The sequence below is a fragment of the Rhipicephalus microplus genome, chromosome X (assembly GCF_043290135.1).
Source record: "Rhipicephalus microplus isolate Deutch F79 chromosome X, USDA_Rmic, whole genome shotgun sequence".
In the NCBI taxonomy this organism is placed as follows: domain Eukaryota; kingdom Metazoa; phylum Arthropoda; class Arachnida; order Ixodida; family Ixodidae; genus Rhipicephalus; species Rhipicephalus microplus.
The window spans coordinates 457,083,225-457,109,714 of NC_134710.1; the positions used below are offsets into that span (position 1 = coordinate 457,083,225).

Here is a 26,490-nt window from a genome sequence, read left to right on the forward strand (position 1 = left end):
TTCATCAGACTTCTTCTCGTTAACTACACCAAGATGGTGAGCGATAGGAATGAAAAACCACTTGCGTATGTGCACAAGCGGTCTAGAATAATTTCAGACTGTGATTAGTATGTCATGGAGGTTCGCTTTATTTGTACCATGCATTTGTGTTTGTGTTATTTTGTATTGCTAGCGTGGGTTTGAAAGAAAAAGGTATTTGTGCTCACTTCGCACAAAAATTGTTTTTTTTATTTAGGTTCTAGTCCACCTTACGAGAAAAGAAATATTGCTTTTTCTCTCTGAATTATGTGCGCTGTAATGGATTACTGTTGCTTGTGACAACACGCGTGTGCGGAAAATCAGGGAAAGCTGCCGGAATGGTTGCGACTGGGTAAGCGGTGCTCTCAGAGGTCAACTATACCATTTTAACCTCATCACATGCAACGACCGAGCTGTATTCTGTGGATAAAACGTTCATCTTTAAGAATTCAGGCGCCGCAGTTGGTTCTGTTCCTCGTACTCAGCGTTGTTATGATGGCCATAGCGCTGTGGCGCGCACACTGCGCCCGTGAACGCGCTTGGAGGTGGCGGAGCAACAGTGGTCTAGCAGCGCCACCCTGAACTTGCGGCGGCAGGCAGCAAAACGCCCCAATGCGAAGGCCGTAAGGGGAGCGCCGGAGAAGGAGTCGAGTCCGGCCGTGGCTGGTGTTACTTTTTCCTTCGGCCGTGGTAGCAAGCGGGTGAGCATCGAAGCAGGCTTGCGAACCACCTCGACCCCTGATTTTCCGAGAATCGCTGAGAGCTCTTCACTGGCGCCCGGCACATAAGGGATTACAATGTGCTTGGCTGGCTTCAACTATTTTTCTGCCAGTGGGGTGACCAGCGAGGGCAGGTTGTCGCGTAGTGTGTCTTTCACGAGTTCCTCTACACGGCACAGTGATCGTTTTCTACCCATGGTGACGCCTGCTTGTAATAATAAAACGCAGGCAAAAACGCAAAGAAAACAAAAGCCATCTAAATGCACAACGCTGGGTAATATTTTTGTCAGTTTGTACTTCTGTAAGAGTCGAGTAAGATGTTTTTAGGTGTAGTTTACCCTTCAGCTCCACCTATTTATCAGGCACTAGAAGTAATTGCGTTATCTACGCGAAACTGCGTGTGCATGATGCGGTCAAGTATACAAAATTATTTCAGGACATATCTTTGCACCATTGAAATCATTTAAATTCTACGAGTTCTGTCATGTCTTTCCGATACATGCAAAAAATGTAGTTTTTCTAATAAAAACTTTGCTGGCAATGTGAGAATTACCTATGGCCAGTACACTCACACCAAGGTGCAATTGGTGCACATCGTGCTAAATTTAGAAGGAAAAAAAGAAAACAAGAGGTGGCTTGACGTGACACTCTTCAAGCCCAGTCATAGAAAAATAAAACTGGGGCATGCTGGGAATCTACCAACAGCATGAAGCATGAAGAGGATCAACTTTTTCTTGTGACAAAACAAACCCCGCTTGTGTTTTATAAGACTATTAACCTAAGAGGCCAAAAGCAGCTCTCTGTCTAAGAGATTAGCAGAATGTGTGTACATATTTGTTCAACAAATTAATCCCAGTGTCCAATATACTGGATGTGCTTCTCCTGTAAAAATCGTTCTACTTACATCTTTCTTAGTTTTTTGCGTGCTTTTCAATAGCCTAGTAGCTGTCACACGCAGGTCCCGTTAGTTCGGGAGGCGATCACCGGGCTAATTCCAAGAGCCGAAGTATCGGCCCCCCGAACTGCACCACGAAAGCGTGGACAATTTAGAAGTGGTCCTTTTTGGTGCGCCAGCAGACGCCGGCTGTGGCCCAAAGAACAAGTCAGAGCCGAGAGTTGATAAACAAACAAAATTATATTCTCAATAATTGCAGATCAGAAAAACAATACACCAATATGCTCACTCCACAATAGCTGAGTACAATATGTCACAATTCAATCAACACACTACACAGTACAATTAGCCACACTCGAACAACGGACACAGACAACAGTACACACTACAATGCAGTCGCATGCATTGAACAACTAAGACCCTTAAAGACTAAAGAGATATAAAACCTATTCAGCCCAAAGTCCTTGGAACAAAAGTCTGAATGATACTCTTCCGAGAATCACTCACTCAAAGTCCAGCGTTGTTGTCGTTCCGCGCCCTCGAAGTTTCTCTTCCAGGAAACCTCGCGTCTTCAATTGGCCACTCTCCAAGCTCCAAACTTCTTCGCCCGAACACGTCGGCTTCACACACGCAGCTGTCGCCACGCGTCCTCGCTCGATAGCGGTAAACACACACTCTTGCCTGTAGCTCGAGCCTTCACCCCTTAGGTGGAAATCCTCTTCATCTCCTGCTTCGTCCCTACGGACAAAACATTCGCCGACTACACGGCGGAATCCCTACGCACTCTGGCGCTACTTCCGTCTTCTCCTGATCTCTCATCAACGCTGCTCGATTAAATACCTTCCGCACGACATTCCAGAAAGTTCTCCTCATTTCGTCGGCGCGATGCGCAGCCGAGGCTGGGGAGAGGCGCGAGACTGTACGGGGGCCGTCCCCGACAGATGACTCAACTCGGCATACACGCCCCTTTCCTTCTGGAAATTTCTAGTGCTTGCCCGGCTGCCGCTGTGGGGTGAGGAGGTTCATCGACGAAGCCACGCTTCCGAGAGGAGAGGCGTAGCGCCCGGGGAGCCTTGGATGCGTGTTTTCTCTCTTTTTTTTCGTTGACCTCGCCGCGTCTCTCTGGGCGCGTTATCGCAAGAATTTGGCGGTGCGCCCGTTTTTAGCGCTCGTTCTGTGACACTGCCCCCCACTTTAAGAATATTATCTCATAATATTCAAAACCACACAAACGAGCGCGAACAGTCACCACACTCTCTGAAAGACTGTAACACAAACCGTCGCTCATGACACTTCACATTCGCAATAGATCGCTCAATACAATCTTACATTGTAGTTCAATTCCACAACACATGAAATATAGCCACAGGTACATGACTACAACACCTCATCACTCATTCCAAACAATACAAACGTACATAGTTCTCTCATTACAATTATACAACACTATACATCACACCACAGCACAGACACTTCGACACTTGTGACCCAGGATAACACAACATTAACACAACATATGGCACTCAACACTGCCAAACACATTCTGATTCGACTTCAGCACTTATCCTGTGTATTTCAAGCTGCGCTTGCGTCCTTTCTTGCGGTGCTCGCTTGATCTCTTCTTGTTTTTCCTTGTTCTTTTTCGGCGAGCCTTTTCCAACGACTGTATCTGAGGCAGCGTCTCAGCCATCGTTGTCACTTCTGACACTGTTAACGGGTGATAACACTCAACCGATCCTGTCACCCGCTTGTTCACGTCCCGACATTTGAGTGGCTGGCCAACTCCGTCTCCTTTGTACTGTCGGTCGGTTGAGGTCATGCCGACGTAAGTCCAGTTGCCCGGCTCGTGAACTCGTTCAACACGATCATCTTATCATTTATAGTCCCTTGCACCGCGGCTTCACCTTGGGCTCGAGTGGGATCCGTCACGGGTTGCTCCTCCACTGTATCTCGCGGTCATTGGGTTGGCGAGGGCTCTATCTTAATGTCTTCTGCCAAACATTCCGGATCATTCGGTCCTCGCGCCCTGTCGATGTTTCCGATGACAAGGTCATAAAGGGGGGTCGTCATGCATAAAACAGTAACCTTCCCGCTGAAGTACGGGGTTTCCACCTCAATCTCTGCTTCGGGAAGCATCCGAACCGTACGGTCAATTAGGCAAACCGGTTTCGTTCTGCCTGTCAAGTCACTTTCCCGTACAAAATTTCTCCGCACGATAACCGTGGAGCTACCGGTGTCTCTTAGAACCGTAATCTTCTTGCCTGCAACCTTTCCGGGCAGCGTTGGCATTCCCTTCGTAACACCGGTTGGCTGTTTTGACATTACAGCACCCACAATAGGAATTTTCTCCCCATTCTTCAACTCTACGAATCCATCCGAGACGGCATTATTATCAGATTTCGGTGCCACTTGCACACAGGATACCTGGTGAGTTTGACTCACTCCGTTCCGACAAGCGTCTGCTTTGTGCCCAGTCTGACCACACTTGAAACATTTTACTGCCGTAGGGCTCGTAAAGATCGTTCGACAGTTTTTCGCGCGATGACCCACTCGGTTGCACAGAAAACATCGCGGAATGCTCTCTGGTGCACGCTTCTTTTCTTCGGGAGCCAATTTCTTCGAATCATCGGGACAATCCTTCTTGACCTTGGCCAAAATAGTGCCACCTTGCGCTTCCAAGAATTGATCAGCCAATTCAAGCATGCCTTCAAGTGAGTCAGCCTTCCTCTCTTTCAAGTACAGCGACAAGCTTGGGTGGCAACTAGTAAGAAATTGTTCTCTAATTAGGAGCTCTCTAAGCTCATCGTACCCCTGCGCTGTCCCTGAAAGTTCAATCCATCTGTCGAAATAATGGCTAAGTCGGGCGGCGTACTGTGTAGCCGTCTCACCATCAGCTGGCTTTCCTGTCCTAAATCTGTCCCGGAATCCTTCTACAGTGAATCTAAATCGCTTCAGCAAAGCAGCTTTCACCTTTGCATAGTTGGCTGCATCGGTCGGCGTCAGCCTACCGTACACACTGAGCGCTTCACCACTCAAGCAAGTACTCAAAGCAGTTGCCCATTGATGTTCCGGCCAATTCTGGCTCCTAGCAATCGTCTCAAACCGGTGAAGGTACGCGTCAAGGTCGTCCTTCCTTTCATCAAACGCTACAAGCAGCTTGCTTGGGTTCAAGCGGAAAACATGATCTTCCCGTTCGCTGCTTCAACTCTAGCTTGGACGGGAGTTTCACTTCGCTGTTGCAAACGGAGCCGCTCGAGTTCCATCTCGTGCTGCCGCTGCCGTTCCTTTTCAGCCATCTCCGCTTCTCTTTCTTCTCTCGCCCTTTCAGCTGCCAACCTCTCTCGTTCCAACTCAGCTGCTTTTTCTTCCTTGGCTCTCTCAGCTGCCAACCTCTCTCGTTCCAACTCAGCTGCTTTTTCTTCCCTGGCCCTTTCAGCTGCCTCTTTCTCCTTCTGGCTTACCCACTTCCGTAGTTCGGCGCCAGAAAGACCCATCTTCTCACCAAGAGCGACTAACTTTTCGAGATCCATTGTGTCTCGCAACTAAAAGCTCGCCGCGTGCAAAAAGTATCTGCCTAAATCAGTCTATCGGAACACTCCCCTGCACTCGTTAACGAGAACACTGAACAACCCACAAAATCGTTCCGATAGCACTATCAACAACTAGAGGCTCTTTCTCACTACTTTGGACACACTGTGCACCAAAAGGTCCTGTCGCGGACGCCAGGTTAATTGTCACACACAGGTCCCGTTACTTCGGGAGGCGATCACCGGGCTAATTCGAAGAGCCGAAGTATCGGCCCCCCGAACCGCACCACGAAAGCGTGGACAATTTAGAAGTGGTCCTTATTGGTGCGCCAGCAGACGTCGGCTGTGGCCCAAAGAACAAGTCAGAGCCGAGAGTTGATAAACAAACAAAATTATATTTTCAATAATGGCAGATCAGAAAAACAATACACCAATATGCTCACTCCACAATAGCTCAGTACAATATGTCACAATTCAATCAACACACTACACAGTACAATTAGCCACACTCGAACAACGGACACAGACAACAGTACACACTACAATGCAGTCGCATGCATTTAACAACCAAGACCCTTAAAGACTAGAGAGATATAAAACCTATTCAGCCCAAAGTCCTTGGAACAAAAGTCTGAATGATACTCTTCCGAGAATCACTCACTCAAAGTCCAGCGTTGTTGTCGTTCCGCGCCCTCGAAGTTTCTCTTCCAGGAAACCTCGCGTCTTCAATTGGCCACTCTCCAAGCTCCAAACTTCTTCGCCCGAACACGTCGGCTTCACACACGCAGCTGTCGCCACGCGTCCTCGCTCGATAGCGGTAAACACACACTCTTGCCTGTAGCTCGAGCCTTCACCCCTCAGGTGGAAATCCTCTTCATCTCCTGCTTCGTCCCTACGGACAAAACATTCGCCGACTACACGGCGGAATCCCTACGCACTCTGGCGCTACTTCCGTCTTCTCCTGATCTCTCATCTCCGCTGCTCGATTAAATACCTTCCGCACGACATTCCAGAAAGTTCTCATTTCGTCGGCGCGATGCGCAGCCGAGACTGGGAAAAGGCGCGAGACTGTACGGGGGCCGTCCACGACAGATGACTCAACTCGGCATACACGCCTCTTTCCTTCTGGAAATTTCTAGTGCTTGCCCGGCCGCCGCTGTGGGGTGAGGAGGTTCATCGGCGAAGCCACGCTTCCGAGAGGAGAGGCGTCGCGCGCCCGGGGAGCCTTGGATGGTTGTTTTCTCTTTTCTTTTTTTTTTCGTTGATCTCGCCGCGTCTCTCTGGGCGCGTTATCGCAAGAATTTGGCGGTGCGCCCGTTTTTAGCGCTCGTTCTGTGACAGTAGCTAAAAAATTAAGATTAAAAACTTTGTTCTGCCCTACAAAAAGTTTGGGTCGGAAAGTAATATGACTTAGCCACAAATTAAATATTGAACCTGATATTATGATTACAATAGATTACGTACGACGAGAAAAAAAACTAAAGAATGTAATGCAGTTGATCGTACGTTTTTTATATATAAATTATCTATGACTATATCAAAACTGTGAGGACTCGAATTCAACCAAGGCAAGAAAAAAAAGAAGTCCTCAGTCTGAAAAATTGTTCATGGCCGGTCCGGAACCTGTTCGCGTACTCTACAAAGGCCGGCTCTTAAACTGCCTGAGTAGGAATGCACTGACAGCGGGTCGCTATTCTTTGGTTCCCGCAATGAGGGGCGGGCGAGAACAGGTTGAAGACCGAGGCCATTTCCGTAGGGAACTCGTCAACGTCGTGGTGGGAGGAGAAAAGAGGGAACGAGGGGGAGGGTTCAACTTCATGCGGCACGTGGTGGACGTTTAACGAACTAGCCCTTCGTGGGCTGGAATCCTGGCCTCGCACGGACAGCAGTGGCGCTGTCATCGAGAGCGTCACCGCTGAGCTTGTCGGGACGCAAACGGTGGGCTATCGCGTTAAATATTGCGCACTTGCGGTTATGTCCTTGGCTACTGCATGCCACTTGCTGATATACCCGTCACATGACCGTATTTAACGTTACCGTTCATATTTTTGCTGTCTCAATAACTCTTTCAGTGCATCATTTGAAACCGCGGCGCCCAAATGAACTCTAACGAAAAGATAAGCACACGCCCGTCTTTGCGGCCAGAAGCCATACAGCTCCTCAACTAGCGTCGTTTGCTATCTATTTTGCACGCGAGGGGAGAAGAACCAGCACATTTACACGAATGGCGCTAGATTTGTTTTTTTTGGGGGGGCGGGGACTTTTCGGGCACGGCACTCACGCGCCCTCTGTCGTAAAATTTCACGACGGGAGGAGGAAAAATGCGCGCGCCGCTCCCACTACGCTCTTGTTCAAGGCCACTCCCCTTCTATTGATAATTTGGGCTTCACGTCCGACTGGGTGCTTCGGAGTGTGCTCACCGTCTCCAAAGTTTAACGCGACAGCATTAGAGTTTGTTTCGAAGGAAAGCCAGCGTCGGCATCGCTAGTTGGGAAGGAAAAATCAGCGTTGTCCACGAGGGCTAAACTGAGAGAGATGCAAATGTATTTGGTTCTAGACACGTTCTAGGTGGGAATCGCACTCACACATCCTTCATTGCTTGCAGCTGTTTGAATACAGAGTTGCAACACTGCTGTAAGCTGTTTCGCAAAAAAAGCTATGTAGATATCATGCAGCGTCAGGTACATGTCTATATGTCATCTATATGTCAAAGGCTTTCGATAGTGCCTATCACTCCTTCATTCCAGAGAGAGTGATGCAACTGTATCTAGGCGAGCACGCGCACATTATAATCAAATAATTTCTCTCGAATAGAAAAGTACAATTAAAATATATGTCGAAGAAAGCATGCACATCGTCATTGAGAGCGCTGGGTCTCGCAAAGCTGCGAAATGCTCTTTAGCCTCTGATGATCGGACTACCCGAAAAACTCCACAATATCAAAGCAGACAATTACACGAAACATGCTGGCTACAACACGATTTGGTTATCTTTAAACACGAATGCTGGGCAAATGAAAACAAGACTCTTGAATGCCGTCAGGTAGCAGAACACTACCCAGCCGACAACGGCCCACAGTGGTCTCCTAAAAAGTCGCAGTTTTCGCTATACTAACCCAGAAAACTGCGGTGACCATACAAAGAAACCACTGATTTTCAGATCAAAGGAATCACCCTGACGGCCAAGAATGAACTCGTTTGATGAACGCACACAGATATAGGGCTGTGGCTCGATGGTGAATATACAAACCACAAGGCCTATTTAGCAAGGTCATTGCAACCATTAAAGTATTTCAAAGAGTGATCAACAAAAAGATTCGCGCCTTTGCATAAACGAGCTTACATTTGTGCCGGCCGATTGATTGATTGATTGATTGATTTATTGATATGTGGGGTTTAACGTCCCAAAACCACCATATGATTATGAGAGACGCCGTAGTGGAGGGCTCCGGAAATTTTGACCACCTGGGGTTCTTTAACGTGAAACCAAATCTAAGTACATGGGCCTACAACATTTCCTCCTCCATCGGAAATGCAGCCGCCACAGCCGGAATTCGATTCCGCGGCCTGCGGGTCAGCAGCGGAGTACTTTAGCTACTAGACCACCGAAGCTGCACACATACGTGGCGGCCTTTGTCTGTACATTAGGAAAGCCTACAAATTAAGCCTATGTAGCCTATCACATATCAGCAACGAAATATAGCTTCAGTGGGGGGCCACAACGCGTTGGAGGAAACAACTGAAGTTGCACGCACAACCCAACTCGAAAAATTTTCCAGCACGTTAGCAGGCAGAGAAATCAGAGAAAGTGAAATAAATTATCACTGAATGAGTGGTCTCCAACAAATGCTCAACAATATATTCTAAGCAACACTGTCACCGAAACGCAACCTGAAAGCATGCACACAATCTAAAACGTGGAACGGAAGACATGCCAAATGAAAGCAATCCTTAAAGTGCAGGGCACGAACGAGAACTCCCTATTAGTTGAATGGGCCAGGTACCCCAGGAGAGAAACTTTCACGACGGAGTCGGTCGATACAAAAAGAATGAGAAGGTCGGCCGGGTCAGTAAAAGCCAACCACTCTGAAGAAACAGAGGAAGTGGCCATATCAGCCACTGTGAAGGTTGATTCACACTGGCGACTAGCACTAGTTTAGCGACCAGTTGTGATTGGCGTTGAAGACATGACTGAAGTTCACAGCGGCAGAAACGGCGTGCGAGTGGCCTGACGTCGCAAACTCTAAGATGTCCAGGCTCCATTATCAAAAAGAAGGTGGCGATCAGCTGATCAGGTGATTCCGCCAGCCGAGTGAGTGAGGCCAACTGAGCGCAACAGAATTATTGTTTTCTTGAGCTGCTATCGCGCACCATTACCAGCAGTGTCATGGAGTTTGCTTCGAGAGAAAAAGAAAAGATTGTCACGGCGGTGATGCGCTCAGTCATGGCGTCAGCACTGATAGCGTGGAAGCTTCCAAAGAAAAAGAAGGGGGGTGACAGCGTCTTGATGCTCGCGAGCGGTGACTGGTCACGCAAACTGCCTGCTTTCAGACCCGTGCTAACACGACGAGGAGTATTTTTGAAAGTAACCGCTTGTATGCAAAAACATCCTCAGCCTTCTTACCTTAAGTTTTTCTTACGATTGTAAGCTGTTATAGAGCTTCATGAAAAGAAGGCCAGTGCCTAAAAACAAATTATATTGTAATCTTATACCTCGTTGCCATTTTTGTGCTTTTCCAACACAAGTAGAGGGTTCAAAAACATGAGAAAAAATTGAGGTAAGGCCAATATTGGTTTGTGAACACAGGCCTTACGTATTCAGAAACCCTCCTTAACTTGACACCCCACCACTTCCAATGTAGCGCGAAGACGTCTCGAACTGCAGGGGATACGAAGGCAGTACAAAGGTGTTTCAAACGCGCTGCACTGAACGTGGAGGCAACTGAAGTTCAAGTGAAGAAGCGATTTCAATTACAAGAGTAGATGGTGCATAATTCATTTTCTCTTCCGTTTCGTGGTGCTTAGCTTATTGAACATGCCGCCGCAAACATTCGACACTTTGCTCGAGCAGCTTCGCCCTGCAATCTCCAAGCAAAGAACAGCATGGTGGTCATGGTGGCACAGAGGAACGCGTTTTGTATCTGACTCCAGTGGGCCAGCGCAATAAAAAAAACAATGGGCCAAGATAAATAAATATGCTGACTTCAATTTTAGGCTTCGCTGACTGGTGCCACTACTTTTGCGACTACAGTCACGTGATTGAAAACTCGCACAGCAAGAGATTACCCATAGCATTGGCTTTGTGATCAAAGGAATGTGGAAATTTTGACCACGTGGGGTTCTTGAACGTGCACCCAAATCTGAGCACATGGGCCTACAACAATTTCGCCTCCATCGGAAATGCCGACTCTGCAGCCGCGATTCTGACCCGCGACCTGCGGGTCAGCAGCCCAGTACCTTAGCCAATAGACCACCACGGCGGGGCGTGCTAATATTTACGAGCAAGAGCACAGTGTCACGTTTTCAGCCGACCAAGCAAGTTATGTACAAAATGATGATCAGTGTCTCGGCGTACTTCGTGTTTCTGCAGACAGTGTCACGTTTCCTTCTCAAACAAGTGCCATGGTCGTCGTCACATCACATGCTGCAGTTTGGGCGATGCCATACCAGTGGCCGAAACTACCTTTGAGCGCCTACTGAAACAATACATTTTCGTAACCAGAAGTGCTATACAGCTACGTGGTGGCTGATAGCAGTGGCTGGTTACCAACTTTAGCCACGAGCATCCACCACTATTCTACGGCACTTTGATCGCTTTTGCCAACAAAATACCAGAGGTTGGCAACTATTTCTTGTCGGACGTCGCCGACACTATAGACACGGCATGCTGGCATATTGAAATCAATCCTGCGCTGTCGACCAGTAACCAGACTGAGCTGTGTACACTCTTGTGCGAATTCTAGTTCTGCTTCGCAAGTTCCTCAAAGGTGCGCCAGACATGAATCACTCAGAATAGGATAATCACAGCCCTTACGAAAATCCCATATATGAACCTATACAAAAATTCCCATATGTGGCTACATCAGAAATTGGGCATATCAGAATATGTACTGAATCCCCATATTTGGGCCCTATATAACGTTATGTGCCCCCTTCCTGATATAGAATTTTCTGGGCCCTTTGCAACATGATATACATAATCTCTCATATACCGATATATGGACGTTGCTGTATAAGGCCAGATAAGGCAATCATCTACATACGTATATATATATAAAAGGGTTCATATAAGAATAAACATGGCCTATTATGGTTACCTTTATAGATAACTACTCAGATGATTCATCTGTACGAATTCAGCTTGTGCAGCCGGCATACGTTATAGCCCTACAAATTGTCCGACATTTAAAAATATTGCTGCTTGTTGAAAGGTCTGCATGTAGTCACCATCGTCTCCAAAACAAAGGTTATTAGTATCCTCTCCACACTCTTGTTCAAGAGATCCTGATTATATTTTAAGTCATTCTTAAAAAATAATTGATGAAACGTAACTTGGCAACCAATTTGTAGTTTTCTGTGGGCAGATCTCACTGTTAGTCCACTTAGCCTGAAGAGATACATTGATTGGGTTCAATTTTAGTGCATTTTCATGAATACTTCATTTAACTCATTACCTGCAGCGCTGATTGGCGTTACAGGGGGGAGCAATTACAAATAGTTAAATACAAAAAGATACACAGTCAGCCAAACATATTTAAAGTCACCTCAATCACAATCCGTAGCACAAATACATATAATAATAAAAATGCAACACACTCATTATATCATAAAAACAAATCAATTCAGATGGTAGAGGCAATGCTAGAAGGCAGTTGGTTCCATTCTCTGGGTGTTTTGGTAAAAATAATCTTGAAATGCGTCAGTTTTACATGCAATTTCTCTTATCTTGAACCATGGTTAACACGGAGTGAGACATAGTATGGTGGAAGCAAATATTTCGCTAAATGAATTCTGGCTCGGCAATGATGAATATCATTAAGAAACTTCAATCGCGATTTATGTTTCGTAAAAAGGTTTTTGAGTGTTTTTATTTAGAACTTTTCTGGCGTAAGAACTGAACGTTCATAGTGAGTCAAAAAGAAACATTGGCTTGCAGTTGACCGTACGAACTGCGTGCGCGATGAATAATTGAAATGACTTTATCAACAACCTTTATGGAGTTCGGTCAAAAGTGATTGGTTTGCATGCGAGCTTGTCATGTACAAGTATTGTGACTACGAATGGCCTATAGCATGACTGCTAAAACAGGTGTTTATAGGTCTTTGTGTTCGTGGAAACGGGAGATATTATCGATACTTTTTCCCAACAGGACACTAAATATTTATTTGTGCGCGTTGTCTGTTAGATCTCATTATATTGTGTCAAAAAACGAAACAACGAGCCCTTAGCTATACACTTGTTTCCCTTATTCATTAACAAGGGTCTCCTACTGGCAGACTTGGTGCCTTAGGTTGTATACGCGGGACCCTTGATCACCTGTCAGCTCGTGATAAGTTCACGTGCTACGTGGCGCCATACAGGCTCGTAAAAGAGTGTACCACACTCGCCGCCATGGATAGAGGTGGCACTGACTGACACTCCCACGTGTAAATTCACATATAAACCCAATAATGTGCCTGGGAGTATGGCCGCGGGGATAGCTCAGTGGCAGAGCATCGAACGCGTTATTCGGAGTTCGTAGGTTCAATTCCTGCTCACGGCAAGTCATGTTTTCACCCACTTTTCTTTCTCTCAATTACTTTACTTGGTTCTAATAACTTCCCTTATACAATCCTTGTCATTATTGTCAGATCTCATTTTATTGTGTCAAAACACAGAAAAAAGAGCCCGTAGGTAAACACTTCTTCCCGTATATATATATATATATATATATATATATATATATATATATATATATATACGGGAAATATGTGTATACCTTAGGGCTTATTTTTCCATGCTTTACCGCAATAATAATGACATCTAACACACAATATTGCCGAAGAAAGTATGGCGGAAGTTATAAGATAAAATGCAATGTAAATAAGAATTAGGAAAAGTGGGTGAAAGATTAACTTACCGTGAGTTATAACGGCAAGTTAGTGTTTCACGCTTTTCTTAAATATTATTTACATTACATCACTTCTAATAACTTCCCTTATACAATCCCTGGTATTATTGTCTGGTAAATCTCATATATATATATATATATATATATATATATATATATATATATATATATATATCAAAGAAGCGTAATTCACACACACAAAGAACATTTCAGCACAGTTTAGTCAGACGCTTCGGCCGGGGGACCGGCCTTTCCAGACGAAGGCTGATCCCCCAGCCTAAACGTCGGACTAAACTGTGCTGAAATGTTTGTTGTGTGTGCATTGCACTTCTTTGTACACTATCAGAGCCAGTGTAATACTCCTTAGAGCCCTTAAATATATACATATATATATATATATATATATATATATATATATATATATATGTGTGTGTGTGTGTGTGTGTGTGTGTGTTTGTGTGTTTGTGTGTGTGTATACAGCCGGGTCAAGTAACCACCACGTTTTTATGTTAACACATCGCAAAACCACGGCAGCTGTCGGGCAGTCGAGTACACGTGACTTCGTTGGAGCGAGCACAGGTGCCATTTTGTGGACGATACATAGTAGAACAAATAAGCAAAAATAGTTGACATAATTGCATGATGGAGACTGCCAGAAGACAAGCGCTTTGGAGTGATTCACCAGTCCCCATGGACAGGCTGTCATGAAAAGACCGAACAGATGGTTTCATTGTCGATAGACATAGAAGAGAAATGTTTGAAGCACAAGCTGGAGGTTGAAGAAAACAACAATAGCAAATAACATGAAAAGTAAAGAGAGACGAGTATGGCAGATCGTTTGTGCTTTTTTTTCCTACCACAGGACTTTCCTAAACGACCCTCCTCGCTTTCTTTTGGGGAGAGGCCCTCAACTTGTGAGTTGGCTGCCATGTGTATATTTGTTTCAAATATAATCTCTTGTCTCCCATCAGTTGCTTTTCGGCACCTTTTTGCCTCCGCATGTTTTGCTGAGGTAAGTTTAAGTGTGTGTGCCATTCCGCCATCGACAACAGAGAGCCTAACTTCTTCAATGGAAGGAGTGCTCGAGCTGTTTTACGAAAATGAACATCAGTTCCGCATGGCCTTGCGGAAGATGGACAACACCACAACGCGACAGCGTTCAGAAATAACTAGAACTAATGACGAAGGTGCCAATGCCTTACAGGCCAACATTAAAAGAAAATTACGGATAAGGCAGGAATTAGAGAAAAACTAGACATAAGAGCAAATGTGAAGGTGGTGTCCAAACTCCTGGATGCAACAACGTTTGCAGCCAGCGGCGGTAGGGTTGTGAAAGTGAACATAAGCTTGTCGGCTGCAGAATAACGCACATTTTCTGTGTGTGTGTGTGTGTGTGTGTGTGTGTCTGTGTGTGTGTGTGTGTGTGTGTGTGTGTTTCGCCAACTAGTATGCACTCACTCGGATATTCTCCCTGAAGAATATCGCCTAAAATTCTGTCAAGCAAGTGTCAACTGGTTTATCATTAAAAAGTGTGAAAAAGTAAAAAAATAATAAAATAATGCCAGGATCAGCCGTAAATAGAGAACAAATCGAATACTTTCACGCAATTTGTTCTGATTATGTGTTCACTGTTGAATGTAAAGTTGAACAGGTAGAATTACCATGAGAACGTCGTTACGAAAAGAGACCAAAACATTGAAATGCACAGGAACCCAAAGAGTTATGTTCACATATTTCATCTTTTCATCGCTCTTTTCTTCTCACAGTCTTCATAGTATTCAGTTCATAACTGCTCGTTCAATTGCCAGCACTGAAGTGTCAGTTATTGAAATTTCAAATAGGCTCAAGTCCACTGTTATGAGATCGTACACATGCTAAGTGTATTTAGTGTCTGTTGCATCTGATAGTGTATTTTACGAATCCAAAGACGTGTGTTGAAGAAGTAGACAGTATATCTTATTTTGTGTTAAATGACGAGTGGCAACTGCAATTGCTGATGTTGCTTATTTTAAACGAAAAGATTCAATCTGAAGCAACGTTTTCTGAAGCGACATGCTTAAACTTACTATAATGAATTTCGATATGCTAGAAAAGGCGTAGCTCTTCGACATCAGTTAGTTGTGATAATGTAGGACTCGAGTGAAATGGGCTCACTATTCTTACTACCGCCAAAACTGACCGGTGTGCAATGCTCTATCTCGGGCAAGACAATACTAAAAATTTGCAAGGACTGGAGGTATGTAAAAGCAAGATCGGCATTTACCTGGTGGGCACACGCTAGACAGATATTAAAAGATTTCGCGGGTCTCCCAGATATTCAGTGCTCAATTGTAACTACCGCAAGCGTGCCGCGCATGTGATTCCGTGGACGCTCGTGAAAACTGCCGCCCCCCGGTGGCGCCTCAGCGGTGGTCCTGGTCACCATCAAGCCGGTTTTGGAGCACACAGTGGGTGCCGTACCTCTGCACTTTTTCATCTAGTGGCAGTGTATGAAGAAACCATGCTATATATGGCTGTATATTACCTCATAAAAGAATAGGCTCCGTCAGATATACATCCATTTATGGTAAACGGAATCCACATATGCAGACAGATATGCTTATCTGTGGCCACATATAACTAATACAAGTGCCATCTATGGCATTTCCATAAAGGTTTCACCGCGCTCACCAGTGGCTGCTCATTGGTTCGGTCTACCTTGTCTTGGAGATCGCCTTCCTCCTAGATATTTGACAGTGGTTGGTGCATGAATCGGATAATTCGCAATACTTTATTACAGCAGACATGCAGAGGCTCTCCACACACCTCGCTGCAATCCCGAATGTAGGTCACGCCATTTATGCGAACTACATCACGATCTGGACACTGGGTGGCCCTCTGGCTGAGATCGAACACTCCTTAAAAATTGTGTGTAGAATACGAAAGGCTTTCTTCCAAACACAGGCCTTCAACTCTGCCCTGATACGTCTGAGCACCTGTTATACCGACTGTCTAGACACGGGCTTCGTAACCTTGCGCCTCTGAAAATTCTGCCGTTAGAAATTTGATCTAAAACTTGACAGGTCATAGCGAGGAGGCATTCCGTAAAGATTCTAGGTCTCCTCATTGATGCCAGGGGCTGTAACTTGAAGGCGCTCAACAGGCTCACGGGGCAGGCAAGTAATGTACTAAGACTTGTAGCCTACGTTTCAAGTCGCACAGGTTGCTTCAAAGGGGAATTTTTTGATCAGAGCTTACCAGTCATTCTTTCAAACGCATGTTATTTACGTCTTGCCGTACTTTATTTGGGCTAAAGCGGAGAATGCCAAACTCATTTCTCTAATCATAACAGAGGTCAAGTGCGTGCTCGGCTTTCCACAGTCCACCAGCACCGAGAAGCTATTAGAGCTATGACTCCACAACGCTATTGACGAGCTAATAGAATCTCACACATCTGCTCAAAGAACGAGTCTTTCAACTACTAAGCCAGGGATAAAGCTTTTAGAAGAAGCGGGTATTCAGCCTCGACTTCAACTGGTGACGAAAGTTTACTTGTCTAGAGAAATCCGCACTCCAGTCATGATTGACCCCGTACCGTGTAACATCCACCCAGTGCATAAAGAGAATAGAAGAGTCGAGAAAGGCCAAGGCCATACTCACAAAAATAATCAGCATAAACTCAAAGCCCTCTTTGTCAATGCTGCCAGATTGCACGGTGGGGATAAGTTCACTATTTCGGTCGTTGACGCGGAAGCTAACCTGGTCATTGCAGTCTTTGTTTATACAAAAATTGCCAATGTGGCAGAGGAAGCGCTAATCACTCTGGCTTTTCACAACGCAAAAGTCCCCGACACTGTCTTTTCGGACTCGCGTACGTCAGTCAAATCTTTCTCGAACGCCCTTGTTTCAGAACAGGCAAACAGTATTGTGGTAAAAGCACTTCAACAAACCCGGGAGTGCAGCGAAGGAGGGTACCACATCGTGTGGTTTACAGCCCATCTAGATGGCTCAGTTAACCCACTCAGATGTATCCCTAACGAGCAGGCTCACCGGATTGCGCGCGATTTCACGTGCCGTGCTGTCACGAATATCCATGCTCCTAACAAGGTCGACAATTGTAAAGATCCGTTGTCTCCTTCACACAATTTTTTTTCACTACCATCTGGCCAGAAAATATTTGAAGCCTCCCACCCCGATTTGACCAAGCCTCAGACGAGCCCATTTAGATTACCTCAAACCTGTTCGTATCCTATCCCTAAATCTTTTAACTGAATAGTACCCGACCATTCACAGTCGTGCCCCCGAAGTGGCCATGACTCATGCTCTTTTACTCCCAAGCTCTGGCTGTGCCCAGCTCTTAACGCCTCAGCGACCATCACGACGAAGCAACGGGGTGCATCTGTAAAGAGCAGCAGCCTTCATACAGGACTGCAGACCATCGAGAGGGCCCACGACATTGCGACCGAACTTCGACTTTTGGTCTCATCGTAGGTGGCGCCACCGACTTGGTATGGTGGGAGGCTTATGGCTCCCCTAAATATCTGTCCCTCTTGACCTAAATACAGTTATTGTGATGTCATGCTATGCTTTTTTTAACCTGCCTCGGCAACGCACTCACACTGACTGCTGGCCGGCTCGGTGCCGACGACTTAGCGATGTCTTCTGCTTATCGCTTCGAAGTTGTGAAATATCACTTTTCAAGAAGGAAGCACAAACGATGACACCAGTTTGATTTTGTTACCACTGGCAGCTCTTCATCATTCGGCACAGAAGTGAAGTATGCGTGACGTTCAGGTTTGGAGGCTCGCGCTCAGAAGCACACGGCCGCTCGATGATAAAAGAAACACGAGAGATCCATCAGCTCAACATGACACATAAAGCGCACGCTTCTTGCACTGCCGGCTTCAAGGCCACCAGACAGCAAAAGGCAACGATTTGCGAAAGTCTTCAAGACAGCTTTGCAGCAGTTTTTTTCTTAGAGCAGGCCCTTGTTTCTGTTTGCAGAATGCTTTCTTCACTCGTACTTATGCAGCTCCAGTTCCATTGAAAATGTGTTGGCTCAAGTTAAGCCATGAAGCACAATAAAGCAATACCAATTGTTGAAAAAAAACATGTGTGGTGGGTGCATACCTTCACGATTTTTGAAAATGGTACTCGGGGGAGGGGGGGCAAGGGCACTGAAGCAGCTGCAGCTGCACATGATAATAAACTTTAGAACGATGATTAAAATTATGTCATAAAAACTCCCCACGAGGTAAAACTTGATGTTCATATCCTTTTACTACGTGCTCTAAAGGTGTTGGTATAACTATAACTATGGCATCCAGCGTCTTTTATTTCAACACGAAGTAGTAATTTAAAAGCGAGAGAGATTACAAAGGTCATGAGCCACAACAATTCCTTTCTCGGATATTTTTTTCTCACAGTGTAGGGTTCGAATATGCTCCCTTCACATACACAGTGGACTAGTACAGCACTGTGCCCCTGCTATCCTCGTTCGCTATTCGTAAGATCACTAGTCAGCGTCCGAACACGCCGTTCGGCTTCACTTGTGCATGTCACATGCACAGAGCACCGCCGGCTATGAAGGGCTTGTCGATAATGGAAACAGCTCTATCTTTTATATTGCACAGCTCGAAAATTAAAAAAACTCCGCATATCTCAGGTAATGAGGGAATTAAGGTTTCGAAAGCACGCGAAGGAAGTGGATCGTGTTGTAATTCTTTAAATCGGCGACACGTTATGAAATGACGCTAAATATGTGTGCAAATGTTGCACGCACAGCCATATGTCGAATAGTCACAGAAGTTCATTTAACCAGCTATTTACACTTGCGTAACAATGCCAACAGGAACATGAGAATTAGCAACACAAGATGCGATGAGCTCATATAAAGCACTAGTACTCGCGTTGATAACAGCCTAGTGCACTGCTACATAAATAAAATTCTACAGATGGCATCTAACTACAGTCGACGCTAACTCCTCGGGGCTGCTGTATTAGGAAGTTCACATGTAATGTCCATATAATTGCATATTATAACACTGCAGCAACAACTCACGTTTCACAAACTTCAGGGTCTATTTGAAATGTAGTTTGGGAGTCCTGCCGTGGTTTTGTCTTAAAATACCTGATGCCTCACAAAATCCTGTGGTTCGATTCCTGGTGGACACAGACAATTATTTTTTGCATTCGTCAGGTCAACGCTGCCGATGTTTGCTTTTTTTCTGAAGGCTCAACATTAAAAGTACCGATGAGTGTTCACGCCCTTTCTGGTTAGATGCTGAGTGTCAATCACATGTGACACATGCCCACATACTGGTGGCACATACCAGCCTAAGGGTATGTGACACTGTCTAGCGGGTGGGTGAGTTAAACAAATTTAGTGTAGACCGGGCATAAAGGGGAAGAGGTAGGGGAAATAAAGCAAAAAAGTGTGCGTAATTGTGCGAGTATGGGTTTGGTTGCATGTGTCTGTGCGTGTGCATGATTGTGCGAGTGTTCATGTGTGTTTGTTTGGGCGCGCGCGCGCCTATAACGAGCGTATGCATGGTCGTGTGTGTTCTGAAAAGGCATATGCAGTTTTGCTTTTATCGCAGCATTACCGTCGACTTCAGCACCAACGAAAACACATGGGCAGTAATAATTGCATCATCCTCTATGTTTCTGAACCGTATCTGCTTTGACCAAGGTACTGTCCAGCGTTACCTGGCGTCCAGAACTCTTGAGGAGGCGAAATTGTGAGTGCTGCTATTATTATAGGTGACGAAAAATTTCTCTTTTTTTAATTGTTGACATTTCATTGCAACTTGACGAACTGAAGTGAAAAAAAAAACTAAGGGTGGCGTAAATGATGGGGTCATAAAAGCTGCAGCAGTACATACATTCCCGCCAAGGCTTGCTCACTTCAATGAATTATTCAACAACATTCATTTCGCCATGAATATTCAAATATGAGAAAGCTGTGGCCACCATTTCAGTAGCAGTGACAGTGATTTGTTACGTCGTTCCTGCTTACAGACGTGGTTGATACTTTTGATGTTCACCTATTTTGCAAATACACACAAATACAATACGTCTTACTATTGTACGAAATAAAAAGTTTTGCATAAGCTTAATTAAACACATATGAGAATTTGCATAACAATCACACAGAAAGTCAAAGTAAGTTTTTGGTAGCAATTGTGAGGACGCCATCAATTTGTTTGTCTAGATCATAAAGTGTTGTTGGCATTGTGTACTCATGCGTTTATTTCCATGTAATGTATGTTAGAGAAAAACAAAGCATGGTGTGCGATATCAAAAAGGATAAAAAATTGTAGGGTTGCGGCTTCGGCGATTCGGTTTATGCCTAAATGAGAGAAAAAAAACAACGCAAAGCCAGTTGTAAGTCCTCGCTGTTGTCGTGTCTTCAGCTTGTGTTTGTCCAAGTTTTGCGCAGTTTTTTCGTCTTAAGTGAGCATTGTAGTTCCCGTATTGTTTGGAAGTTTTTCAAACAGATCCACTCTACTAGAGTAGGCACTTTTGTGGGTCCGTAATATTGTATATTCTTATACAGGTGTAATCAGCATAATTTATGTTTTTGAAGATGAGCTTTTCCACGTTCCAAGAACCAGAACTCTCTAATGATGGAAGGGTGTGAAACTTCGATTGAAGTGATCGAATGAAGCAGTTGTATTGTCCTATATGAGTACGCGTTATCACAACAGTTTGGACATAGATAATATAACAAGAGTTTGAACATAAAAACAAGAGTTTCGACATAAATATAACATTTTTTAACGTTTACCGGGGAGGTGTAACGACTCCGGTATACGTATCCTCTCTAGCGTACAAAATTTCGCAGAACAGCCAGTACCCAGCTGCCTTCGAACACCAAACGGTTATTTAGGCTTTCTCTCATACGGGCCTTGATGGTAATTAGTCGGCCGATGCCGATGCTCACGCACGCACTCTCCGGGCACCATTCTCTTCCCATCCCGATTTGGACCTAAAACCTAATCCCGCCTAAACACTTAAGGAGGTCACTCAGTTGTATTCATTCGGCCACAAGATCTATCCCAAATCCTTTAAGGGCCTCACAAAGGTGGAGGGGTGCACCCACCTTCGCCTTTACACCAAAACTTTATTGTGCCCGGCGATCCTAAAACACTTCAACTCCGCTTGCGCAGGGAAGTGCCCGCACTGTGATGATAACTAGTCTGACATTTTCCGCGGGATGTGGGCGTGTCAAGAGCTCCCAATCTTATCCTTCTAACGAACCATTGCCGCAAAGACTGGGAGGCAGCCCTGCTCAGCTGCTCTGACGAGGTGGCCCGACGGGCCTTGGTTGAACGTCGCCAATGGGTTCCCGTAAAGGGGTGCCCACCTAGTGTTTGTACGAGGCGTGGACTGCTCCCCACTCTCCCATTACGTACCTAACAGAATTAATTGTTTTCCTTCATCATCATCTGGCATAATACATCAGCAGATTAACTTATTTTGGTAATATATATTTTACATGTTCATTCCAGGACATGTCTGCTAAAAATGTTTCCGAAAATTTATTAATGTTTTGTATATTACTTTCAAATGGTCAGAGCAATAACTGGTCATTCGTTGTATCTTAGAATCCTGAAAGAAGAAACACTTGATTTTGTACTTATTGGGTATAGGCCTATTCTGCTGGCACCTTATCTGCAAGTTCTAAGAAAGCGGACTTCACTTTTCTCTTCATGTATAGCAAAACAACTTTCCTCAGTGAGAACGAATCAATTGCCAGCGCTTGTAATATATTACCGTTGTCATAAGCTTTCATATAGGTATTGTTGTAAAAAACAAAGAAAGTTGTTCCCAGTATGCTGCTTTCTGGAACCTTCAATTCAATCGACTTAGGTTGGAAGTTGACGTACTGACGACGTGCTTCTTAGTCAGATTAAACAAGTTTTAGTTTTGCTCCATGGGAGCCATAGTGATCATTATTTTTAGTGGTATCCCCATTGCAAAAACCAGCGCCACTGGGTACCAGCATCCAGTGCCACGCCTGATTATGGGCCCAGTATGGCGCTGGGACCAGCTCCTCCCAGTGCAAGTACTTGGACGCTAGTGTGGCAGCGTCCCAGTACTCTGCGCAAAATGACTTCACAGGGTTAACCTACCGAGTACAATGGCCACCTACATGAAAGCGTGTAATTTCACTTCCTTGTGCAAACTGGCTGCTTGTATCAAGAATACAGGACGGCTTTGTGGGAAGTGATACTCGTGGTAAATGCATTGAATTATTGTGAGAGATTTCACTCTGTCAGCCATGAAATGGTGTTTTTCTTAGCAGCACTTTTCAGTAAACTAAGATTGAAACCAACAGACGCCTAACTCAAGCCACTGATCAACTCTTATCATGCTCAGCTGCAAACCCACAACCCAGCTAGTTATTTGATTTCACCTGCACTTTTCATCAATGAATGCTGCTTCCTCCTGTGCAGTGGTCTTTTCTTACGAAGCTGCCTGCACAGTGACCGTGCGACTGCTACAGTATTGCTGTTCACATTACTTCTTGCTAGCTAGCCTTACATTGTCTTCTTGTTAGATGTAGAAAAACCTGATCGTGTTTTTTAGCGGAGAAGTTCCTTCTGGTCTAGCAGTTTGTCTCTCAAACGTAGCCAACACAGCATATCCACAGGCAGAGACAAACAGACGGGCGGATAGACGCATTGCACCACTCATATTGATTCACTCCGTGGATATGCTGTAATTTGTTTATTTGTACTTTGTCATATATCTGTATTGTTGTTGTACTAGATGTATTTCTTTTTTGTTTCTAATGGTTTTGGTAACCCTTGAAGTCATATCAATACATCCCAGCCGCCACAGCGCGGCTGCATAAAATGAAAGAAGGAACAAGTCAGTTTTGATTGGTGCTGGAGTGGCACCATCGTGCTCGCCGACTTCTGTACAATGTAAATAGAATCATAAAGCAGTTTCTCGTAACAACATCATATACCTGTGTCCTATCCTGCGAAAACTCCTAATGGTATTGCAGTATTTGTAAATAATGAATGTATGTTTATCGAAGCTTGCATTATTTTCTATTCGGATTTATTGTGTTGAAATTATTATATTGCAGCGCCTTCTAACAATTTCAAGTTTTATGATAGAAATTTCTTAGAGACCTCAAATAATTGCATCGCCATACATCATTGCTGTGCTTTCGAAAGCACAACAACGTACACTGTATTTGTTCATTGGAAAAGTGTGCAAAGTTGTGCTTCTGGGAGCTTACGCAATGTTTGTCTTCGGCGTTACACTGTATTGCACGCGTTGCAGGACTCTTATCGTTGGGACCCTCATGACATGCGCCTACTACGCCTTGTTAACAGGTGCCGCCATAGCTCTCACCTGTAAGTATAGCGGCTGCGATCCCCACCTTCTTGGCTCTATTGAGAGAATTGACCAAGTGAGTATATTTATTTTGAATCTTTAGTAACAGGGACACTAAAAGCAAATATAAGGCCGACGTATAATATTCCATTATAGCATTTCTGAAACGTTGTACAGCTTGAGCAGCTACCATGAAAGTGCTTAGTTTAAAGGAACACTGCATTTTACAGCCAAAGCTGTAAAGTCTAGGGGAAACAAAAGTACCATTAAAAACGAGTTTTCATAACGCTCCCCAAAAGCTGCGTCATCAGTTACGTCATTCTGTATATTTCTACGTCGTGCGCCATTGGCTGCACAATTAGGGCTGCGATTTTCTGCGTCATACCCAAGCATGCATGCCATTGGCTGCACGTCAGCGCGATTATTCCTTTCTTCGAAACCGTGCTGCCGAACGCACGCGCAGCAGTTCGGCAGCACGGTTTCGGCAGCCCCCCCCCCCCGAGTACCATTTTCAAAAATCGTGAAGGTATGCACCCACCACAGATGTTTTTTTTTTCAACAATGGTATTGCTTTATTGTGCTTCATGGCTTAACTTGAGTCAACACACTTTCAATGGAACTGGAGCTGCATAAGCACGAGTGAAGAAAGCATTCTGCAAACAGAAACACGGGCCTGCTCTAAGAAAAAAAACTGCTGCAAAGCTGTCTTGAAGACTTTCGCAAATCGTTGCCTTTTGCTGTCTGGTGGCCTTGAAGCCGGCAGTGCAAGAAGCGCGCGCTTTAGGAGTCATGTTGAGCTGATGGATCTCTCGTGTTTCTTTTATCATCTAGCGGCCGTGTGCTTCTGAGCGCAAGCCTCCAAACCTGAACGTCACGCATACTTCACTTCTGTGCCGAATGATGAAGAGCTGCCAGCGGTAACAAAATCAAACTGGTGTCATTGTTTGTGCTTCCTTCCTGAAAAGTGATATTTCGCAACTTCGAAGCGATAAGCAGAAGGCATCGCTAAGTCGTCGGCACCGAGCCGGCCAGCAGTCAGTGTGAGTGCGTTGCCGAGGCAGGTTAAAAAAAGCATAGCATGACATCACAATAACTGTATTTAGGAGCTGAGAATTCCTTCTTCTAAGCAACGCGTGACGCGATTATCATAGAATGAATTAGCAGCAGACAAAACTCTTTTAACAAAAATACTGATCTCGCTCAATGCAAGAACATACGTAAAGCATTTCGGAGGAGCCACGCAACAGTTCCAGATAGAAAGAGCGAAAAACCAGCAAAAAATGCTCCGCGAATGCCACACAGACCCTCCTGCCAGCCGGAGTGAAATACCTGTAAAACGTTAGCCCCCTATCTGCATGTTACACCGCAAATGCCGTCGAAAAACGATAGTCTTGCGTCTGCAGAGAGTGTACAAAACGTTTATTTGATGTTCTGCGCAAGAAAATTGGTGAATGGTATTCTGGAGGTGCTGCGTTGGAGTGCCTCGAGCGTGCAGCGGAGGCGAACGAGCGCATAAAGTCACGCCACACGTGAAACATGAGCGCTAGCTTGCAGTAATCCTAGAAAACAGGGCGCGCATGGTGCGCGCCCATCTCTGCGGTGATAAGGGGTTAAACGCAAGGCGACGAGTAGGTGCCACCCCCGTGTCGTCTTAGCAAAGCTTTGGAAACACTTGCCCTGTCGTGCAAGCGTCGCATGGCCAGCGCAGCGTTATAAAGGCTACGATCCTTAAAAAAACCTATGTATGCGTTTTCTAGTAAAAATTACACATACATAATATTCACTTGTTGTTATAGTGCCTCAGATATGCGCAATAATTGCTTTTTAATTGACAACAGTCGCATAAGTATGAACGCTGAATTTTGAGCCATATTGATGGGCGCTGCAGAAGGGGTCGGCCGTTTGGAGAATCGTTTGGTTACTTTGGTGCCGTTTAAGGTACCATTAAGGGTGGACAACCAGACAAACGTACACACAGACAGACAGACAGACAGACAGACCGAAATTTTTGCGTTGAAGGTCGCCAAAAAAGATTATCGTCTCTAAAAGTACTGCGGCTGTGCCACGGAACTGCTCCAGTCGTCTGGAGTGAAATATCTGGTAAAAGTACTGTGGCTTCACCATGAAATTCCTCCGGCCAGCCGGAGTGACCATTTTGCTTCGGAGGTCCGGAATAAAAATTGCTCCAAATAGAGGGGGTCACTGGAGGACAAGTGTTTTCCTTCCACTTCAAATAATTTTTTTACAGTACATGCACTTTTACGTAATAAAGTTTCTCATCGCCGCATTGAACCTACAATAGGATCGTATACACATTGTCTATTTTTGTAACAAATATGCTAAATGTGAATTATTGGCTGTTTAAGCATTATCGAAAGACAGCAATTTAAACGGGCTCTTCCCGCATAAGTGATTGCACTCGATCAAAAATAAAAGCGTCTGTTGGACGCACCACACTTTCATCTGCTCGAAAATAACTACCATGAATTCGTGAATTTTCACCCGACATACAAGGTTACTAAAGAAACTGCGAAGCTGGACTAAAATTCTCATCACAGATTTGACAGAAGGTGTGAACACGGTTGTGTCTTCGAGTGAGGGTGCCATGCCGGCCTAAGCACAACCTAAGCACAATTGTGTCGTCTTCAAAGGCGCTCTAAACGACTAAATTTTTTTATTTGACCTTTTCTTCGTCTCGTGGTGTTTATGCATCTCTTTTTGCGTACCTGTATGCTTGTCTTATCGAGCTTGTACAAACAAAATACCTAAGAAGTACATGCTAGAAAAAACGTATTTTGCGTATTTCATATAAACGTATAAAACTTATTTTCATATAAAAATGGCGAAACTCACAGTTCTTGTTTTATTCTTTCTACTGCATGTTAGT

At 44.9% G+C, this 26,490-nt stretch overlaps 1 protein-coding gene across 6 annotated transcripts in view; it reads left to right on the forward strand.

Annotated features, from left to right (window-relative positions):
* LOC119160848 (sodium-coupled monocarboxylate transporter 1) overlaps positions 1–26,490 on the forward strand; it is a 407,992-nt gene that overhangs the window by 222,585 nt on the left and 158,917 nt on the right. For all 6 annotated transcript variants that reach the window (XM_075880646.1, XM_037413103.1, XM_037413106.1 and 3 more), the window contains 2 exons: positions 19,847–19,987; positions 23,550–23,679. In XM_075880646.1, the coding sequence (XP_075736761.1) occupies positions 19,847–19,987; positions 23,550–23,679 (271 nt within the window). The remainder of the gene's footprint in view (positions 1–19,846; positions 19,988–23,549; positions 23,680–26,490) is intronic.